This window comes from Mastigoproctus giganteus, chromosome 4 (assembly GCF_048544385.1).
Source record: "Mastigoproctus giganteus isolate SK-2022 chromosome 4, ASM4854438v1, whole genome shotgun sequence".
Classification (NCBI taxonomy): domain Eukaryota; kingdom Metazoa; phylum Arthropoda; class Arachnida; order Uropygi; family Thelyphonidae; genus Mastigoproctus; species Mastigoproctus giganteus.
Genome location: NC_143578.1, coordinates 105,466,152 through 105,483,669, shown reverse-complemented (window position 1 = coordinate 105,483,669; position 17,518 = coordinate 105,466,152). Strand labels below are relative to the sequence as shown.

Here is a 17,518-nt window from a genome sequence, read left to right as displayed (position 1 = left end):
GACCTTGAACAACCTGAAATTGCTGCAGGTCTTCATTATTATTTTTTCTTCTTTTTCTATTTGTGGCATAAAACAAGTTGCACGGTAAGAAGTTTACAAATTTGTTGTCAGCATTCTAGAACTTAAAATAATTAATTTTTCTATGCTTATTTTATTAATAAAATGAAAAAGCTCACATTTCATTTCTTTTAAGTCGAGCTTTCTGATAGTTTTAAATTATTTATTAGAATTAATTAACATAGAATGTCAGTTTAACTTAGTTAAACTGACATTTCTTACAAGTCAGTTTAACTTGTAAGAAATGTTTTGGGCATTCCATCATTAAACTAAGATTTGGAAGTGGTATATAATCTACGGAAGTTGTTGCCATATTTTTACCATAACGATCATTAAGTTTTTATTTGTAACAATGAAAATTTCAAACTTTTTGTGTGGTGCGTTCATTCAAATTCATTGTGCTTTTATGCAGTTGCATTATTATGTAATTATGCTATTTTTTACTGAAATTTTCAGTTAAGGATTTTTCATCTTTTATAGATATTGACAGTTTAAACTCATCTTTGTGAAATTATGGCCATTTTCATGTATTAATTTACATTGCTAATTTTATAAAAAATTATCACTGGAAATTTTTATTGACTATTATCGTACTCTAATTAAATTAGTTTAGTGGTCTCTTATTTGTTTGAATACATTTTATCTGCATAGGTGGCTCGTAAACTGGCCATGGTTGAGGCTGATTTGGAACGTGCTGAGGAGCGTGCAGAGACTGGTGAATCGTAAGTTAGTTGCTTGTTGTGCTTGTGGCATTCCTATACGTTTTGTACTTAAGAATGAATTTAAAATTTCATTTTAACCCTCTGCTTTATTTTATTTGAGAAATGATTGGCATTTGATTATCAGCGATGCTGTCACTGCATGAATGTTGCAGAAATGATTATTTTGTTATAACAAACACCGATCATGTAGGGATGTCACTGGTTACAACTTACAATTTGACAATAATATGTGCTAACACGTCCTTTTCTTTGTTTTTTTTATAACTAACCAAGGTGTTTCTTTTTTTCACATGTGTTCATCAATATTTGCTTGTGCATGTGCATGTTCTTGTGGTGTTTAGATGGCTCGTAGGATTGCTATGCTGGAAGCTGATCTAGAACGTGCTGAAGAAAGAGCTTCAATAGGAGAGAGGTGAGAAAACAGTGCATGAAATGAAGATTTTTTTTAAGCTACATATTTTTTGCAACATTAACTTTATAAGTGAAGTGTTTGAATATTCTTACTGTTTTTTAAAAAAATATATATAGATCTTAAATGTATTGAGCTAGAATTCACATTGTAACATTTTTAATCAATTGCATGGTTTGTGCTTTTGAACTTGGTCTTGTGTACATTTATATAACTTGTAAGAAACTTTTTAAAGAAAATAATTATTTAAAAAAGTGACTGTAATATTACAGTGGTCACCCTAAGAAGCTGATGAATGGGCAGTTTTACTGTATTTGAAACAGGAAATTTTGAAAAACTACTAAAACATTGCTGTATATGGATTGTGGGTAACTTTATAAACAGATTTAATATAAAGAGTTTAAGAAGGGATGCAAAATAATAATAATTCTTAATTCATTCATAACAGTGTTATGAATGAATTTTGAATTATTGTAAAATGCTTGTTGATCCTTGAAGTTCTGTTATGTATACCAAAGGTATTGAATATGAGCATCCCCCTCGCCTTTTTTTTTTACATTCCAGTAAAATGATCATTTTACACGTATCATCCACTTTGGTCTTACTAGACGTGCATGGATTATTTATATGTTTCAGCAGTATGAAAGGAAGGACACAAACCCCTCCTCCATTTCAGTCTTCAAAAAAAAAAAAAAAAAAAAAAATTGACTAGATTTGTGATAAATTGAAACCACAATTTCTTTTGTGATGAAGCAATGTGTTCCTTCACTTTTATCTGCAGTTTGTTTTATTTAACTGGTTTTTTTTTCTCTCCTTCCTAAAACCTACAGTTAGCATTGGCATTAGTAGAGGGCATATTGGTGCAAGAAGCAAGCTTATGTAGCATCAGCCATATAAAAAAAAAAAAAAAAAAACCTCTGTTCATTTATTTAGATCTAGAGTTATCAACCATTTCGGTACTAGTAAAAAAAAAAAAGTAAAGTGCAGCCATTATCAACCCACTGCAGGATGGAAACCTCCTCAACAATTCATGCTGAGGGAAATGGACCATAATCTGCCACGCTGGTCCAGTGCGGGTTGGCAGATCGACCGTATTCAGCAGTCAGGGGCTTGAACCCCGGTCTACTCAGAGCGTGTGCTACTGCACTCCCGCTCCTGACCACTTGGGCAGTATTATAAATTTTTATGTTGACTGGTGAAACGACAAGAGCATACAAAATTTTTGGAAGCAGTATAATGATTAGATCTCATTCACCTTCAGTCAGCATGTTTGATCATTGCAGTAGGCTTGCCAAGGTAGCTGAGGTAGAGAGTGAAAAGGTTGGAGACAGAATTGGATTGTTACTTTTTAAAAGGGGAGGGGCAAATTGTGATTCACTTTCCCCCCACTAATTCAGAATAAATTTATTTCCTTGCATCATTTGGCATGATTACTATTAATACTATTAGCATATAATTATGCATACCTTTTATAATCTGGTTACTGATGTCGCATAATTAGTTGCTATCTAACTCCTTTGAGATGTTTTACATCAATTTAGTAGGTGAAGAAACACTTTGTTTCGTATTCTGATATTCATTGTAATTTATAGAGATTTATATGCCTTATCGTTGCAGTGTGGTTTTGGGAGTAGCATTAATTAATGATTATGACCTTTCATGTGTTAATGTTACATATCAACCCCCCCTTCCCCAAATACATCTTCAGATAACTGTTATTTGTTCATGGAACTAATTTTCAGACTTGATGTCCATTTTGTCACAGAGCTACTTATAATTAAGAATTGCATACCCAAATAACATTTTTGTTTTTTAACTAAAATTTACATAAAAAGAGAAAAATATGACACAATGGAATTATTTTGTCTTGTATTGGTAATCCTATTTAGCATAATTTGGCTTTTGGATGAATGCTAGAATATGCATGAACTGCTTATACTTATAAACTGTTATTTAGCATTAGTAGAGGCATTTGATGCAAGAAAGCAAGCTTATGCAGCATCAGCCAAAAAAAAAAAAAAATAAATAAATAAATAAAAAATAACCACTTCCACTTCACCCCTCTGTTCGTTCAAAATACCTGTCCAGCTGAGCCTTAAACTTATTTAGGCTATCAACTTCCACGACAAAGGATGGAAGTTTGTTCCACCAACCAACCAACCACCCGCTGGCTAAAGGCAAATTTCCGCAAGTCTATCCTACATCTGTCTTTCCTCAATATATTTCCTCATTTATATGTTGAATACTAATTCCTTATGATTATCCTTAGCACCTTTAATATAACATTTTTAGTGTTATATTCAACGGTGCTTATTAAGAACTATGATTATGAAAAGTATATTAATCTGAATTATACATGAAATAAAATGTTTACAGTAAACTGTCAAGTATCTATAAATGTTTAATTATTATTTTATTCAGTGCTCACCTCATTAGTTTTTTGTTCTAAAAGTGGCCAGTAGCAATGCAAAAATAGCTTGAATTCACAATAATACTTTCCCAAGTATTATTATGAATTATAAAAACTTTTTTCAACAACTTCTTCCTCTTCAATGGCCTCCTGCTGTGTCTGTTTTTCAAGTGCAAAGAGATCTTCATTGGTCAGCTCCTGAGAGTAGCTTTCCAGCAATTGGTAAACAAGCTCTTCCTCCACCTTGAGATCCAATTGTTTTCCAAGCTCTACCACATTTTTTGAGGCTTACTCTACCTTTTCAAATGTACAGAAGTCATGAGCAAATTGTGGGATGAGTTTCTTCCAGATTCCATTCATATTTGATTATGTAATCTCATGCCAGGCAACATCTATATTCTTGATTGCATTATAGATGTTATATTCCTTCCAAAACTGCTTTAAGGTCATTCCATCCTTGCTGTTAAGGCTTCTTTAAAAGTTTTTTGTGTAATAAGTCTTGAATGTAGCAATAACACCCTGACCCACTGGCTGTAAGAGGGAGGCAGGTACACCACTTTAACATTAGAATGAAAATCATCCAGGTGAGGTGGATGGCTAGGAGCATTGTCTATTACTAAGAGTATCTTGAATGGAAGGTTGTTTTCAGCATGGTGCTTTTCTAATTGTGGTATGAAATGTTTGTAGAACCACCCCTTGAAGATTTCTAGAGTATCCCAGTCCTTAGAGTTAGACATCCAAATTGACTGGAAGTGAAGCCTTGATAATGCCTTTCCATGTTAAAACCCCTGGATTTTCTGCGTGGTACTTATATTATTTTATTATTATTAGTCATATGGTACAAGGAAGCCTGAGGCTTATGCTGCACAAGCCAAAAAAAAAATTCTGAATTACCCTGAGAGAGAGAGAGTCAGAAGTAGAAGGGAATCACCAAGAAAGAGAAGAGTGATGATATCCAGCTCAGGACCCTGGGTGTGCCAAGCCGATACTCACAAAATGTGTGCTCCTGGGGTTAACTTAGCAGTGGTTTCAGTTTGCAGTTGCTAGCAGCATTTCCCCCCCCCAGCAATAGAGTTAGCTGGTCCTTTGCTGCCTTGTACCCTGGGCATTTTCTTTTCCTCCTTCATAATATATGTGCTATCAGGCATTTTTTTTCCAAAACAAGCCAGTTCCATCTACATTAATGATCTGTTCTGACTTGTAATCCTCATTAACAATAATGTTCCACAGGATATCTGGATATTGTTTGGCAGCTTCCTTATCAGCACTAGCTGCCTCACTGTTCACTTTTGTGTATCAGATTTGTTCATTCCTTGAAGCATTGGAACCATCTATGACTTGCATTAAAGGTCTCTTCAGCAGCACTTTCACCATGTTTACTCTTCGTCTTCAAATAAACTTTTTGCTTTTTTTTGAATGAGCTGTAGGCTACAAGGCATTCGTTTTCGTTGCTTATCTTCCAGCCACACACTTAAATTTCTCCATTTCCTCAATCACTGGACTTTTTTTCTTACTTATTATTGTCGACTGCATTGGCACAGAATGCTTTACATGTTTAAGAATTTGCTTTTTGTCCTGGAAAAGTGTGTTCACTGTAGAATGACTCAAGCCCAATACATGTGCCACATCAGCCTGCTTCTCACCCTTTTCCACTCGTTTTATAAAATCTAGTTTCATTTCTATTGTAATGGAGTGCCGTTTACCACTACTGCTTTCATTTCTTTTTTGCTTTGGGGCCATGTTAGGGAAATGGCTATCTTTTGTAACAGGAAAAATACTGATCCTACTGTAAACAAGAAAAAACAGGGATCAGGAATAGACAAACATCTGGCACCTGGGTAGCTGATGCAGTGGACCCCCGCTTTATGATTGGTTCACTTTACGATAGACTCTCCGTAATAAAATGCCACTCGCTATGCGATATGTAGTAAGTGCCGGTAATTGTGATCACATTTACGAATTGAAGTTTAATTCTATTAAACGGAGATTCTAATAAGCAAAAATAGGAGGAATATTAACCACGGACTATAAAAGTAAAGATATAAAAAATACAAATTTATACTTTATTACCTTACCAATTAACAAAATTAAATGATACATGAAAATTGGAAGAATATCCACAAGTTAGCAAAATAAAAATAGTTTTATGCTTACGTACATGACTTAATTACTACTGTAATTAGTACATACTAATTGATATTTCTGTTCACTGACATTTTGTTTTTGGGTTGTAAATTTTAAAACAACAAAAAAAGATAAGCAATCAGTAACAAAGAACACAGCATGCACAAATTGCAACTAACATGATATGCACAAGTGAGATACGGAGTAACAAGTTCACGAAGCTTAAAAAATGCAAATGAAAAGAATATTCTGAAAATTTGTTTGTTTTTTATATGATTGAAGATTTCAATGCAGGAGAAACACATTTCACCATAATAATGTAGAAACACAGAATTTCAGTTAACAGTATTAATGCAAATACAATAAGATCGAATTTACTTCCCATTTTTAATAGATTGCACTAACAGAAATGCCTAATAAACTGGAAACTGCACATTGTTTTTATTGCTTTATGGTAGTGACTTGCAGAAATGTGCTTTAGAAAAATATCACAAAGGCATCCAAAACTGATTCTTATAACCAAACATAACAATAAATGGTGAAAGTGTAGCGTATTTTAATGATTTGGACTGGTTTTTTGAAATTTGATTGTATAAAGCGGCCAATTCTAGTGATCATGTTAATTGGCGCCTACTTATTTCACTTTATGATATGCTTACGATTGTCTCTGACTGGACCGCATAGTCTTCCTCTCAGCCAGTAGCAGCATTTGTAAACGTGTTGTGCATGTGTTTTGTTTTTGCATCCATTAGTTAAGTGATTTTTTGTGTTGTACTTATTTGACATAAATTTATATAAAACGTACAAAAAAATTTCCATTATAAAAATGACCTTTTAGAGAGATAAATAGCTTAGTTATACAGCGAAAAATTTCAACTTCTTAGGGTGTTGGAATGAATTACCAAAAAACAATGTGTTATTGGGTTCACATTATGATATTTTCACGATTTGGTGGTGTCTCTGGAACGGATTAATATAGTAAAGTGGGGGTCCACTGTACGCAGCAGCTAATTTTGGTACTTGGCACGCGTGGCTCAAAACTATGTATTTTCAATATACAGTATTTTTATTAATTTTGAGAAGCTTTGTATGTATCTACAAGTTGTACATAAGTAGAGGAATGCCTGTATAACAAAAAAAAAAACTTATGAAAGGATATAATGGTGATTCTCCCATTTTATGATGACAAGTTTGCTGCTGCCCCTCTGATACTAAAAAGACATTAAATCAGGGGCATATGCAAACCAAAACTGCAAAACTTACATATGGTTTTTTTATGACTGGTTTAAGTTTAGTGTTTCAAAAGGTGCTGCCGATCCCTGGTTCAATTATAATAGAGAAGGCCAAGGACTTTTTGAGAATAATCCATGTTTATTTCTTTTATTATTAATGCTTGAAAAATTAATCAAATATAGTTTATTGTGAGTATGGGTCTAATTCATAGGTAGTATCCGTCTGTATGTATAACTCCCTTATATCTTGATTTATTGTTTTTCTGGTCCTTTTGGAGGTGAGGAGTTTCCTGTTTTAAATTTTACAAACTGTTGTGCATCCTTATTTTTTTGTACTTTCATTTAACAATTAAAATTTTAGCACATGCTGTTTCATATTTTGAATGGACAGAGAAAATTTTTTTGCAATTATAATTTTATGTGTAACAAAAACCTAGGCGTGTTTGCATCAAGTCAAATGAAGTTATACTGAAAAGATACCTATGAAACATTTGCTGCATCTCCAGCTCCATACTCCATATTCTGGTGACTCTTAATTTTAAACAGTGGAGGAATGCAAGCACAGTGCAAAGCTTAATGCCTTTGCACTGTGCTTGCTCTTATTCAGTAAACATTTACTAAACTAAAAAGTTTGGTCACTTCAATGTAAACATAAGGCTGAAAAAGGTACAGAGGAAAATTTCAAGGGCTTTGCTAAGGTTCTCAGATCATCTACTCACAGATAAATCCAAACAAAAACAAAAATACTTTATTTTAGGGGGGGATATTTCTTTCAGACCCTCCTAGGAAATCTGTAGTTATGCAGAAATTAATACAGTATTATTGAAACATTTTCACATAGTGGGGGAAGGGTGTCTTTTTCTTGTTACCACTAGGCATTGAAAAGCCTTGAACAGTCCTACGTGCAAATATGGCTCCTGTAGTAATGTCACATATAATGGAGGTCATTACTTTGTATCATTTGAACTGCATTGTCTCCTCCCATTTTAAATGATCGCATCCTGTGTTTGGACAATTTTTTTTTTTTTTTTTTTTTATGTAAACCCCAAACACGAGAGGTATTAGAACCTATAGTACTTAGTACCGTGCTTGGGTTGGAGGTTAAAAAGACGAAAGAAGATATTTGTTGACATTGGACTTGAACTTCTGTAGACTAATTTTCAGGAAATACGTGTGAAGGAAGGTTGTTCCAGAAAACGGCACTTGAATAAATAAACGAGGAAGATGAAAAGTTGGTTCTGTGAGTTTGAAGTTGGACTGTAAATGGATGTTGGCTGGTGGCGTCACGTGTTTGGATTGTTTTGAAAGAGAGAGCGGGAATTATAGAAGCCAGTTCAGAAGAACAGTACCCGTGAAATATCTGTAGAAGAGGCATGCAGAGAAACAGTGTGTCTATGAGACATCGAGTGGAGAGACTCTGTTAGAGACAAATCATTAATTAACCTAACTGCCCTCTTCTGAATGGAATCAAGAAGCCTGAGAGAGGTTTTGGGGGTACCACCCCAGATGTGGGAACAATATTCCATGGTAGGGTGGATTTGCGATTTGTACAGATTGAACAGCTATTTGGAAGAAAAGTAAGAAAAGCTGTGAATTTTGCTCTATATGCAAGTTTTTCAAAATATTCCTAGATTTTTATTACATGTGTACAGGCATACCTCGAATAACGAATAGGATGCGTTCCACGAAATTACTTGGTTAAGCGAAACTTCGTTTTCAGAGGTAAAAATACTATGGCCAGAATAGGGATATGTTCCTACGTAAAGAAAATGAAAAGCTTTTTTTTCGAACAAAGAAAAGTTTTATTAAATAAACAGTCAACTTACATACAAAGTGAAATCACATTTTAAAATATGAGTCTAAAGTTGATTGCTTATGCTTTTTTTCCCTTTCATTTAACAATTGCCTATACGGAGTTATTGCATTTAACACTGATCGCTTAACAATAAAACTTCTTCCTAATTCAGGATCATTTTCACTAAAAAAATTTAAAACTTTTTCAATGTCATTTAAGCACCTTTTTAAATCTTTGGTTGTTAACACTTTTTCGGCAGGAACTTCTTTAACTTCGTCTTCATTATCTTTGTCTTCTTTGCTAACAAGGTTTTTTAAATCTTCCACTGAAAAACCATCTTCTGCATTCAATAAATTTCTAACATCCTCTTCATCGATATTTTCGAAACCTATTGATTGAGCCATCTGGATAACTTCATTTCTAATTTCTTGGATGTTATTTTCTTCTTCTAGTACAACTTCTGGCCATATTTTGCGCCAAACTCCATTTAAGCATTTCTTAGTGACTTCTTTCCAAGAACTGTCAATGTTTTCAATTGCGTTTTTAATGGTGTAGTTTTTCCAAAAAGTTTTAACTGTCATTTCCTCTTTATCCTCTAGTTCAGTTAAATTGCTTAATGTTCGACGCAGATAATAAGCTTTAAATGATGCTATTACTCCCTGATCCAATGGTTGAATCAGGGAAGTTGTGCTGGAAGAAACACAACTTTGACAGGAATGCATGTGTCCAACGTGTTAAGATCAGTAGGATGTCCCAGAGCATTGTCTAACAACAAAAGAGCTTTTTCTTCAAAGTTGTTTTTTGACAATACCGTTTTACTTCAGGAGAAAAGTGTTTAACAAACCAATCAGTAAATAACTCCTTGGTAACCCACGCTTTTCTATTTGCTTTCCATATTACAGGTAAATTCATTTTTATGTTACCTTTTAATGCCCTCGGATTTTCTGAATGGTAAACTAATAACAATTTTAATTTATAATCGCCATAGGCATTTGATCCAAAGAGTAACGTTAAACGGTCTTTGGCTGCTTTGAACCCAGCAGCTGATTTTTCTTCAATAGAAATGAAGCTTTTTGTTGGTAGCCGTTTCCAGAATAAACCGCTTTCGTCAACATTGAACACCAAATTTGGTGGAAAATTTTCACGTTCAATTATTTCCTTTAGTTTTTCTGGAAACTTCTGTTAATTTTACACTATGAATCCTGGCCCATTTTTTTAAATTTCTCGAACCTACCACGAGAAGCCCCAAAGGTTTAATGTTAAATGGGGCTTGAAATTGCAGACTTCGTTATATCGAAGCTTCGTTATCAGAGGTAACATTAACTGAGGTATGCCTGTATTTATAATTATATTTTTCATAAATTATCCATTTGATTTAAAAATTATTTTAATATAAGAAGCACATTATTTCTTTTTTGATATTTGTTGAATTATATAGCAAGATTGTAGAGCTTGAGGAGGAATTACGTGTTGTTGGCAACAACTTGAAATCTTTGGAAGTAAGCGAAGAGAAGGTAAGTACAGAGCTTAAGCTTACTAAAAATCTACTTGAGGAATATATTTTTTCATATTGTGCTTTGTTTTTAAATAGTTGATATATTTTATAGCCATCTCTATAAAACATGGAACTTTGAGTAAAGATATATTTGCTGGGAAAGAAAAACTTACAGAAATATAACTTATAAGTAACTAGGAAAGATTGCTTTTCAAAAAGTAAAATCTTTTTCTGTAAGATCTCTGTTACCAAGGTGAATGGAACCAAGACTGCCTTGGATAACAAATGATAGAAACCCAACCTTTTCACCTTTAAAGGTGAAAAGGTTGCTCAAGCTCTTATTTAAATAAGAGCTTGGGACTGTTTTATTAAAGTATTTATGGCAGCAGTACTGTAATTTTAAAAAACAGTATTAGCATTGTGGTGCACAGAAGGAAAGATTATGGGGTCTGTTAAAAAAAGTATCTGGAATCCTACAATATAGTGATAACAAGCATATTTACCTGGTGGATAATTTAATCCCCTTTGAAATCGTGTCCTTCTAAGGTGACGCTTAGCTCAATGGTTTTCCTGTCCTTGGAAAAAATTATGGAAATCCAGATAGCTGAAACTGAGCTGTCATATTATTCTTTGTGTTTTTACATCAATTAAATCTACATATTTTCAGGGTTTTTCAGTCTAGGTTTAAAAAAAAAAAAAAACATATTGAAGGAACTGAGGGGGGAGAGTTGCTGGACTTGAACAATGCCACATTTGGCCAAAAACTCTGTACAGATGGTGATAAGTGTGATGCACATTACTGTGATGGGGACAAAAACCATCTCAAGTTCCAATCTTTTTATTTGAATTGCATTACAAAGCCATCTTTGAACTTCAAGGTGTGAACTTCATATTTGTGGTGGACAACATCCTCATGATTAAAAAATTAAAAAATACTGGCAGCGTGGGCTTTGTTTTTTTCTGCATGTGCACCTTTTTGGGCTGAACGGTTGAAGTTGTCTCTTACCTAGGATGACTGATGTTTGATTTTGGGTTCAAAACCATAAACCCGTGTTCTATCTCCAGTTACGATGCATTTCAAAAATGACTTTACATTAGTTGCATGGTTATACAAAAAAAGTGATCTGCTGACAGTGCTCACGTTATTCTTCTGTTAACAACAGCCTTGGCACAGATTTTATCTTGTGTTCACAGTTTTCATTAAAATGGAATGACATGATCTAATGAGATATAAGGGTCTTCGGTAATTTTGTGAACATTTAATCTTTTGATCATTTCATCAAAGTTTGTGCTTGACACAATGTTACAGTGCGTGTTATAGGCCATCTCGATCACAGACCACTTTCAGCAGATTCTCTATTCTTTTTTGAAATGGTCGTGCCAGTTGAAAATTTGTGTGCAGCTCATTGCAGAGTACTCTAGGTGAAAATCAGATATTTCACTTGTGGTTTTTTTGATTTTAAAGAAAGACTTAACACACACACATGTTCAGTGAACTCCAATGGTGAGGTGAGATGTATAAACATATTATAATACGTATTATTAGTTATCGATCTCTGCTCACTGCCCATTTTAAAGTCAGATCTAAATCCACATTCTTGTATACATTACGATACGTATAATGCTTTGTCAGAGCACTCTGTTTTCTCAAGCATAATCTGGATACTTTTTATTAAAAACAAGCAGCACCAGCCAAACAAAAAAAAAAAAAAAAAAGTCCACTACTTATAATTTGTCCAAATTTATTCAGGTAACACACTTCCGAAACACTGGGGGGTAGCAGTTTATTCCAACAATTAGTCACTCATTGGCTAAAATGCAAATTTCCATGCAGCTGTCGGCAACCATACATTTTCAGTTTAAATTTATATCTCCCTTGTGTGTGTCATATCACAGAACCCCAGTCTTCCTTGGTAAGAAAGACTGGGCTTCTGAAACTGTGTACACTGATCATAAAATTATTGATTACTGTCATTAACCACTGTGCACACCATTTATCATTAGCAAACTTAGACATCAAACTTGAAATAACTACATTTATATCATTACTAAATATTAAAAATTAGAGGGGGTCCAATACCAATTCTTGTTGTACTCTAGTAATCACATTAATCTGAAAAGAGCTGTGTCCATTTATAACCATTATTTGTCTCTTACCACTTAACTGTAACTTGTCCTAATGCTATGCTGCTTTAATTTGTGCAATAAGCTTTATTTAATGTTTCTCCTTCTGTATGACTAAATTAGATTTTCATAACTTTTGTTGGCTAAGGTAAAGAAAGCCAATACGAGAACCACAGGAAACTTTTAGCAGCCAAAAGTGTTTCCCGGTACCACAGCTTCTCCCTGCATTCTCGGTAAACAGATGATGCGTGTTATCAATAGTGTTAGTAGAAGTCGATAACGATGTATTGATTAGCTTTTTCTTATTATTAAAAGCAGATTGTCGGATTTCATGAGTGGGCTGAAATTTACTTATGGGTACACCCTCCAGACTGCCTCTGTCTTAGGGTGTTTATCTCCCCTACCCACTTTTTTAACCTGATACTGTGCATGTTATCGGTAAGTTGCAGTAGAAGTCATTTTCCTATCGGGTTAAAACAGTGGGAAGGGGGACTGAGGCAGTCTGGAGGGTGTACCTGTAACTAACATTCTTCTGTTAACAAATTACAGAATTCAATCACACAAACATATGGAATTTGGTAGGTATTAGAATTGAGTTCAGCCCATCTGCTAAACTCCAACATTCCAAGCAAATTACAGAATTGTTTTTACTAAAAAGCCAGTTGTACGTAATCTGGTTCACATAATAGAAAAAAGTTCTTAGAGTGAACATAAAATAAAAGAGTCATCCAGTTTCCTAATTCTATTTCAGGTTGGTTGCACCATTATTGCATGTAAAGGGAATTCTCCAGTAAATACCATCCCAGATATGGTAGTACTAGTCCTTACCTTCCAAAAGTTTACTGAAGAACTTCATTGTTGTCTTTAATGTTTAAAGTGAAACTAAGTTTTCATTTAGTCATAGTCAAATGTTTGATCATTGAGAGATGATCTAGAAGCCTTTAATCTCATTGCAGAAATTTCATTGTCTAATTAGCAAAATTTTAACTGATCACTTAGACCTGAAGCTATTTATAGGTGTTGCTCCTAAAGAGGTTTTACTGCTACCACTAGTCTTTTCCTCCTCCAGAGTGTGGTTTAAAAAATTGAAAAAAAATAATAATAACAAATAAATAAATAAATAATGCCTCGGTACAGTTTAATATCAGTGGACAACACCACCATAATCCCATACATCTGATGGATTAACGTCCTGAGGATGTTAATCCATCAAGTGACAAGTATAGAAAAAGATATGTTGAGAACACTTTATTGGCATACATTGAATCCTCCATGACAATATAGTGGTTTTACCATGTTGCTTGTGGAAAGGTCTGGGGCTCAAGTCCTGTCATAGACAAGAGGAATTTGGGATTGTAGTTAGCTGATCTCAAGTGGATGGAGTAGAGTCCCCCCCCCCCTCCTCCCCATGAATTATTCTAGGTTTTTCAGACAAATTTTTCCACACAAAGTGCAAATTGGCCTATGAACATATTGTATACACACCTGTGTACAGCCACAAATACACATGACACAGTGTGGTCTTAGAATGGAAAGAGATTTTAGACCAAGAACATAATCAAAAGAAGATATTATATAAGAAAAAGCTAGTTAATTCAAGCATTTAGCCAAGTCTTCAAGTTTTAACAAGAATCTCTTTCCCTGGCTATTAATATCTTTAAGATAAAAAGAGCAAATTCATTCACAAATGGATAAAGCAGGTTGCCTCACCCAGTCTTCACAGGTTACAAAAACAAAATCTAAAACTTACTTCATCCTGCTTTGTCTCATATCACCTACTTCCTTCATTAACCTGTATTTATATAACCATAATCACTAGTTATATACCTACAATTCCTCTTTACCACAGAAAAATGCCTGCCATGGGGACATGATACCAGTGAGTTCTGAGAGTTTTCACTTTCACCAGTCATCCATTTAACTAACAACAAGCAACCTTTTATCGTGTACACGCACACACTCACTGTAAAGTTAACTGGGTTCCAGTGCTCTGATCACTAAGTATATTCAGAACTTCATTCAGATCTACTACACAGTGTGGTCTTAAATGGCATTTCTAACGTTTGCTCCGCTTACCTTTTCCTTCTTTCAGTTTTCTCCTACTAGATAAGAGCTATAAAAATTTGTAACCTGAAACATTATGAAATATATGCTTAATAACAATAAACACCCTAAGTCCTGAATGTTTTCAGTTAATTACTACAAATACTACTATAGGAAATAGCCATGCACATGATTATTTCTTAGATTAGTATTTGTATAGCATATAATTAAAAATTATTGGTGTCATTGCTTATTTGTTGTATAGCTATCATATTCCTTATTTTTTCTCTTCATACTATAAGATTGGCTACAGTATGGTAATAAATTCTGATTTAACAAATCAGTTTTAGAGATCTAGTGTATTAGTTGCTGTTATTGTTTATAACTCTTGTGTTATCAGATTATTATTGCTATCAGTTTGATTTAATTGCTTATTTTTAAATTCAACTTATTTAACTGTTTAAACATATTCAGTATGTTATTTTCCAGTTTTATTTTTCTAATGATATTATTTTTTTTGAATTATTATTGGATACTAACATCAATACATGAATGGAAATTTATATAATAGCAAATAATTATTGACAAATGGCTAAAAGCTTGCTCTTTTGATTTACTTGTATAGCAGCATAAGAAGTCTGCAGATTTAAAACTTCATAATATTTTTTTTTTATTGTTATTATTATTATTATTTTTGTCAAGCATGGCAGATTGTTTTTTGCATGCAATATTTTTATTTTAAACAGGGCAGAACGTTGTGATATTTCATTTGCACAAAAAATCAATTCTGTTTGCAGAAGAATCACTTAAAAGTTCTATTAAGTAGCACCATATACATACATTGCTTGCATGAGAGAGAGAAATAGAACCTTTTGCTTTTTTGTTTAAAAAAAAAAAAAAATCAATGTAATCATTTGTGTATTTATTGATATACTGCAGATTAGGTAACAAAGTATTATAAAGATGAGTGCAAAGGATTATATTACAAAAAATAATGTAAAGTTGGTGAAGGGATGGGGCAAAGAAATAATTATCACAGGATTCAAAGTGCCTTTCAAATTCATCATATATTCATTGCTTAGAACTAGTTTGGTAAAGGATTGAAGAATAAGAAGACCTTATAATAATAACATTATTCATCCTTAATATCAAGTTACAGCTTGGCTTACTGCAAATCTTTTTGCCAAATTATATTAAAAGAATGGCACTATACCAGAGGATAGCATATTGAGAAGTAGTTGAATCTTAGCTTTTTATGTTTTATGAGTAATACCCATTTTTGTTCACTACTTGAAGCCATAGTACATATACAGTCAGACCTCTATATAACGAAATTTGTTAAACATAAATTTCGTTATAAAGAAATATGACCTTTCCAACAATAAAAAATACTGTAATTCACCAGTTATAAATATAAAAGATGGGAAATAAATCACAAATAAGTGGGAACGAATAAATTTTCTAAGATTTTAGAACAATTAATTTATTAACACATACATATTAAGAAATGACTACTTACATGATGTGCGGCGCCTCCGTAGCCAGGTGGGCAGGAGCAACAGTGAGTAGCACACGCTTCTTGATTAGACCGGGGTTCGAGCCCGTGACCACCAAATACGGAGGATGCGGAAAGGTGAGGGAATGACCACCGCATATCCCAGGAGCAATATGGCCTTAGTTGCTAATGCTCCTAAAAACCAAATAACAAACACAAACTAACATAACTTTTAAGAATTATTTCATAAAACATTTGGTTATTTTTTGTTGTACACTGAATTTTACTACGGTGATTATTTTGCATGAAGCATGGGACTATGTTTAAGATTCACTATTGAACTGTCCAAGTCGATAATTGGCATCATTTTAATTGTATCTCATATTGTGAATACCTTCACGAGTGACCGAGGTATTGCACTGCTTTGAATAAGTAGTGCTTCACCAGAGAAGACTAATGTTACTTATTCTCGGCAGATACCACCACCCAAATGGCACCATTTGGGTGTGTGCAGGTACCGGGTACCTGCCCACCCACCAATGAGAAGCCATTCAGCTTCAAAACGGTGTCGTCTGGGTGGTAGTATCCGCCGAGAATAAGTAACATTAGTCTTCTCCACTAGTGAAGCATTATTCAAAGCTGTGCAATACCTCGGCCACTCGTTGGGAAGGTATTCACAATATGAGATACAATTAAAACAATGCCATTTATCGACTTGAACAGCTCACTATGAACAAAACATGGTGCAAAGGCACTGACCTGTTCAATACTGGATTTTACTGTTCATAAAAACATTCTCATTTGTTTTAAACACTCAAATATATTTTCTGGAACATTTTCTTCACACTGAAGGCCTCTACGCAAAGTTTCAAATGCTGTCAACATTTCATGGTTGAAAGGTTTAATATACATTGCTCACATTTTCAGCCAACTCATCATTGATATTGTAACTAGTTCTTTGAATATTCTCCAAAATGTTGGAGTCACTCAGATATTCAGCTACTATGACATCATTATCAACTACTAAAAATTTGTTAAGAACAATTTCTCCACTGATTGGAGAAATTTCCTCTCGCTTGGAGTTCTTCCCAAAATTGCTCAATATCTTGTCGTAGTTCATTGCTGTCAATTGGCATTTTAGCAAAACCTACTTTTGCAAAACAATCCTTAATCATTGTTTCCATCACATCTTGACTGCACTTTTGCCAACTCTGATATGCACATCTGCAAATCTATAAGTTGGTTGGTTTCTATTCTCAGTAAATTTTTTTCGGCATGTGCCTTCGGTAATGCATTTTCAAATTCTTGATAATGCCTTGGTCCATTGGTTGCAGTTTAGACGAGATGTTTGGAGGGAAGAAAATAAGCTTCACACTTGTTTCAAAATTACCAAGAAAAATCAATGCGATTTTTCTGTTTACTTTTGTCATCTATTGAAATTTAACATCCACTGTTCAAAAATTTCACTTGTCATCCAAGATTTTTTGTTGTAGTCCAACTCTAACAACTTTACTCCTTTGAAACAGCAGAGGAGTTTACTTTTGCCTGTTACCAAAAGCTTCAGTTTTTGATTACCAGCCATATTTGCATCAAACAAGACTGTAATTCTCTC

The 17,518-nt window shown here is 33.8% G+C and overlaps 1 protein-coding gene across 9 annotated transcripts in view; it reads left to right on the top strand.

Annotated features, from left to right (window-relative positions):
• Window positions 1–17,518, top strand: part of LOC150086964 (tropomyosin) — a 207,041-nt gene that overhangs the window by 151,931 nt on the left and 37,592 nt on the right. For 5 of the 9 annotated variants that reach the window (XM_090372858.1, XM_090372857.1, XM_090372855.1 and 2 more), the window contains exons 5-6: window positions 1,121–1,191; window positions 10,188–10,263. In XM_090372858.1, coding sequence (XP_090228984.1) covers window positions 1,121–1,191; window positions 10,188–10,263 — 147 coding nt within the window. Of the gene's footprint in view, window positions 1–708; window positions 780–1,120; window positions 1,192–10,187; window positions 10,264–17,518 lie in introns of all 9 variants that reach the window. The other 4 variants (XM_090372852.1, XM_090372851.1, XM_090372850.1 and 1 more) reach the window with 1 other exon arrangement.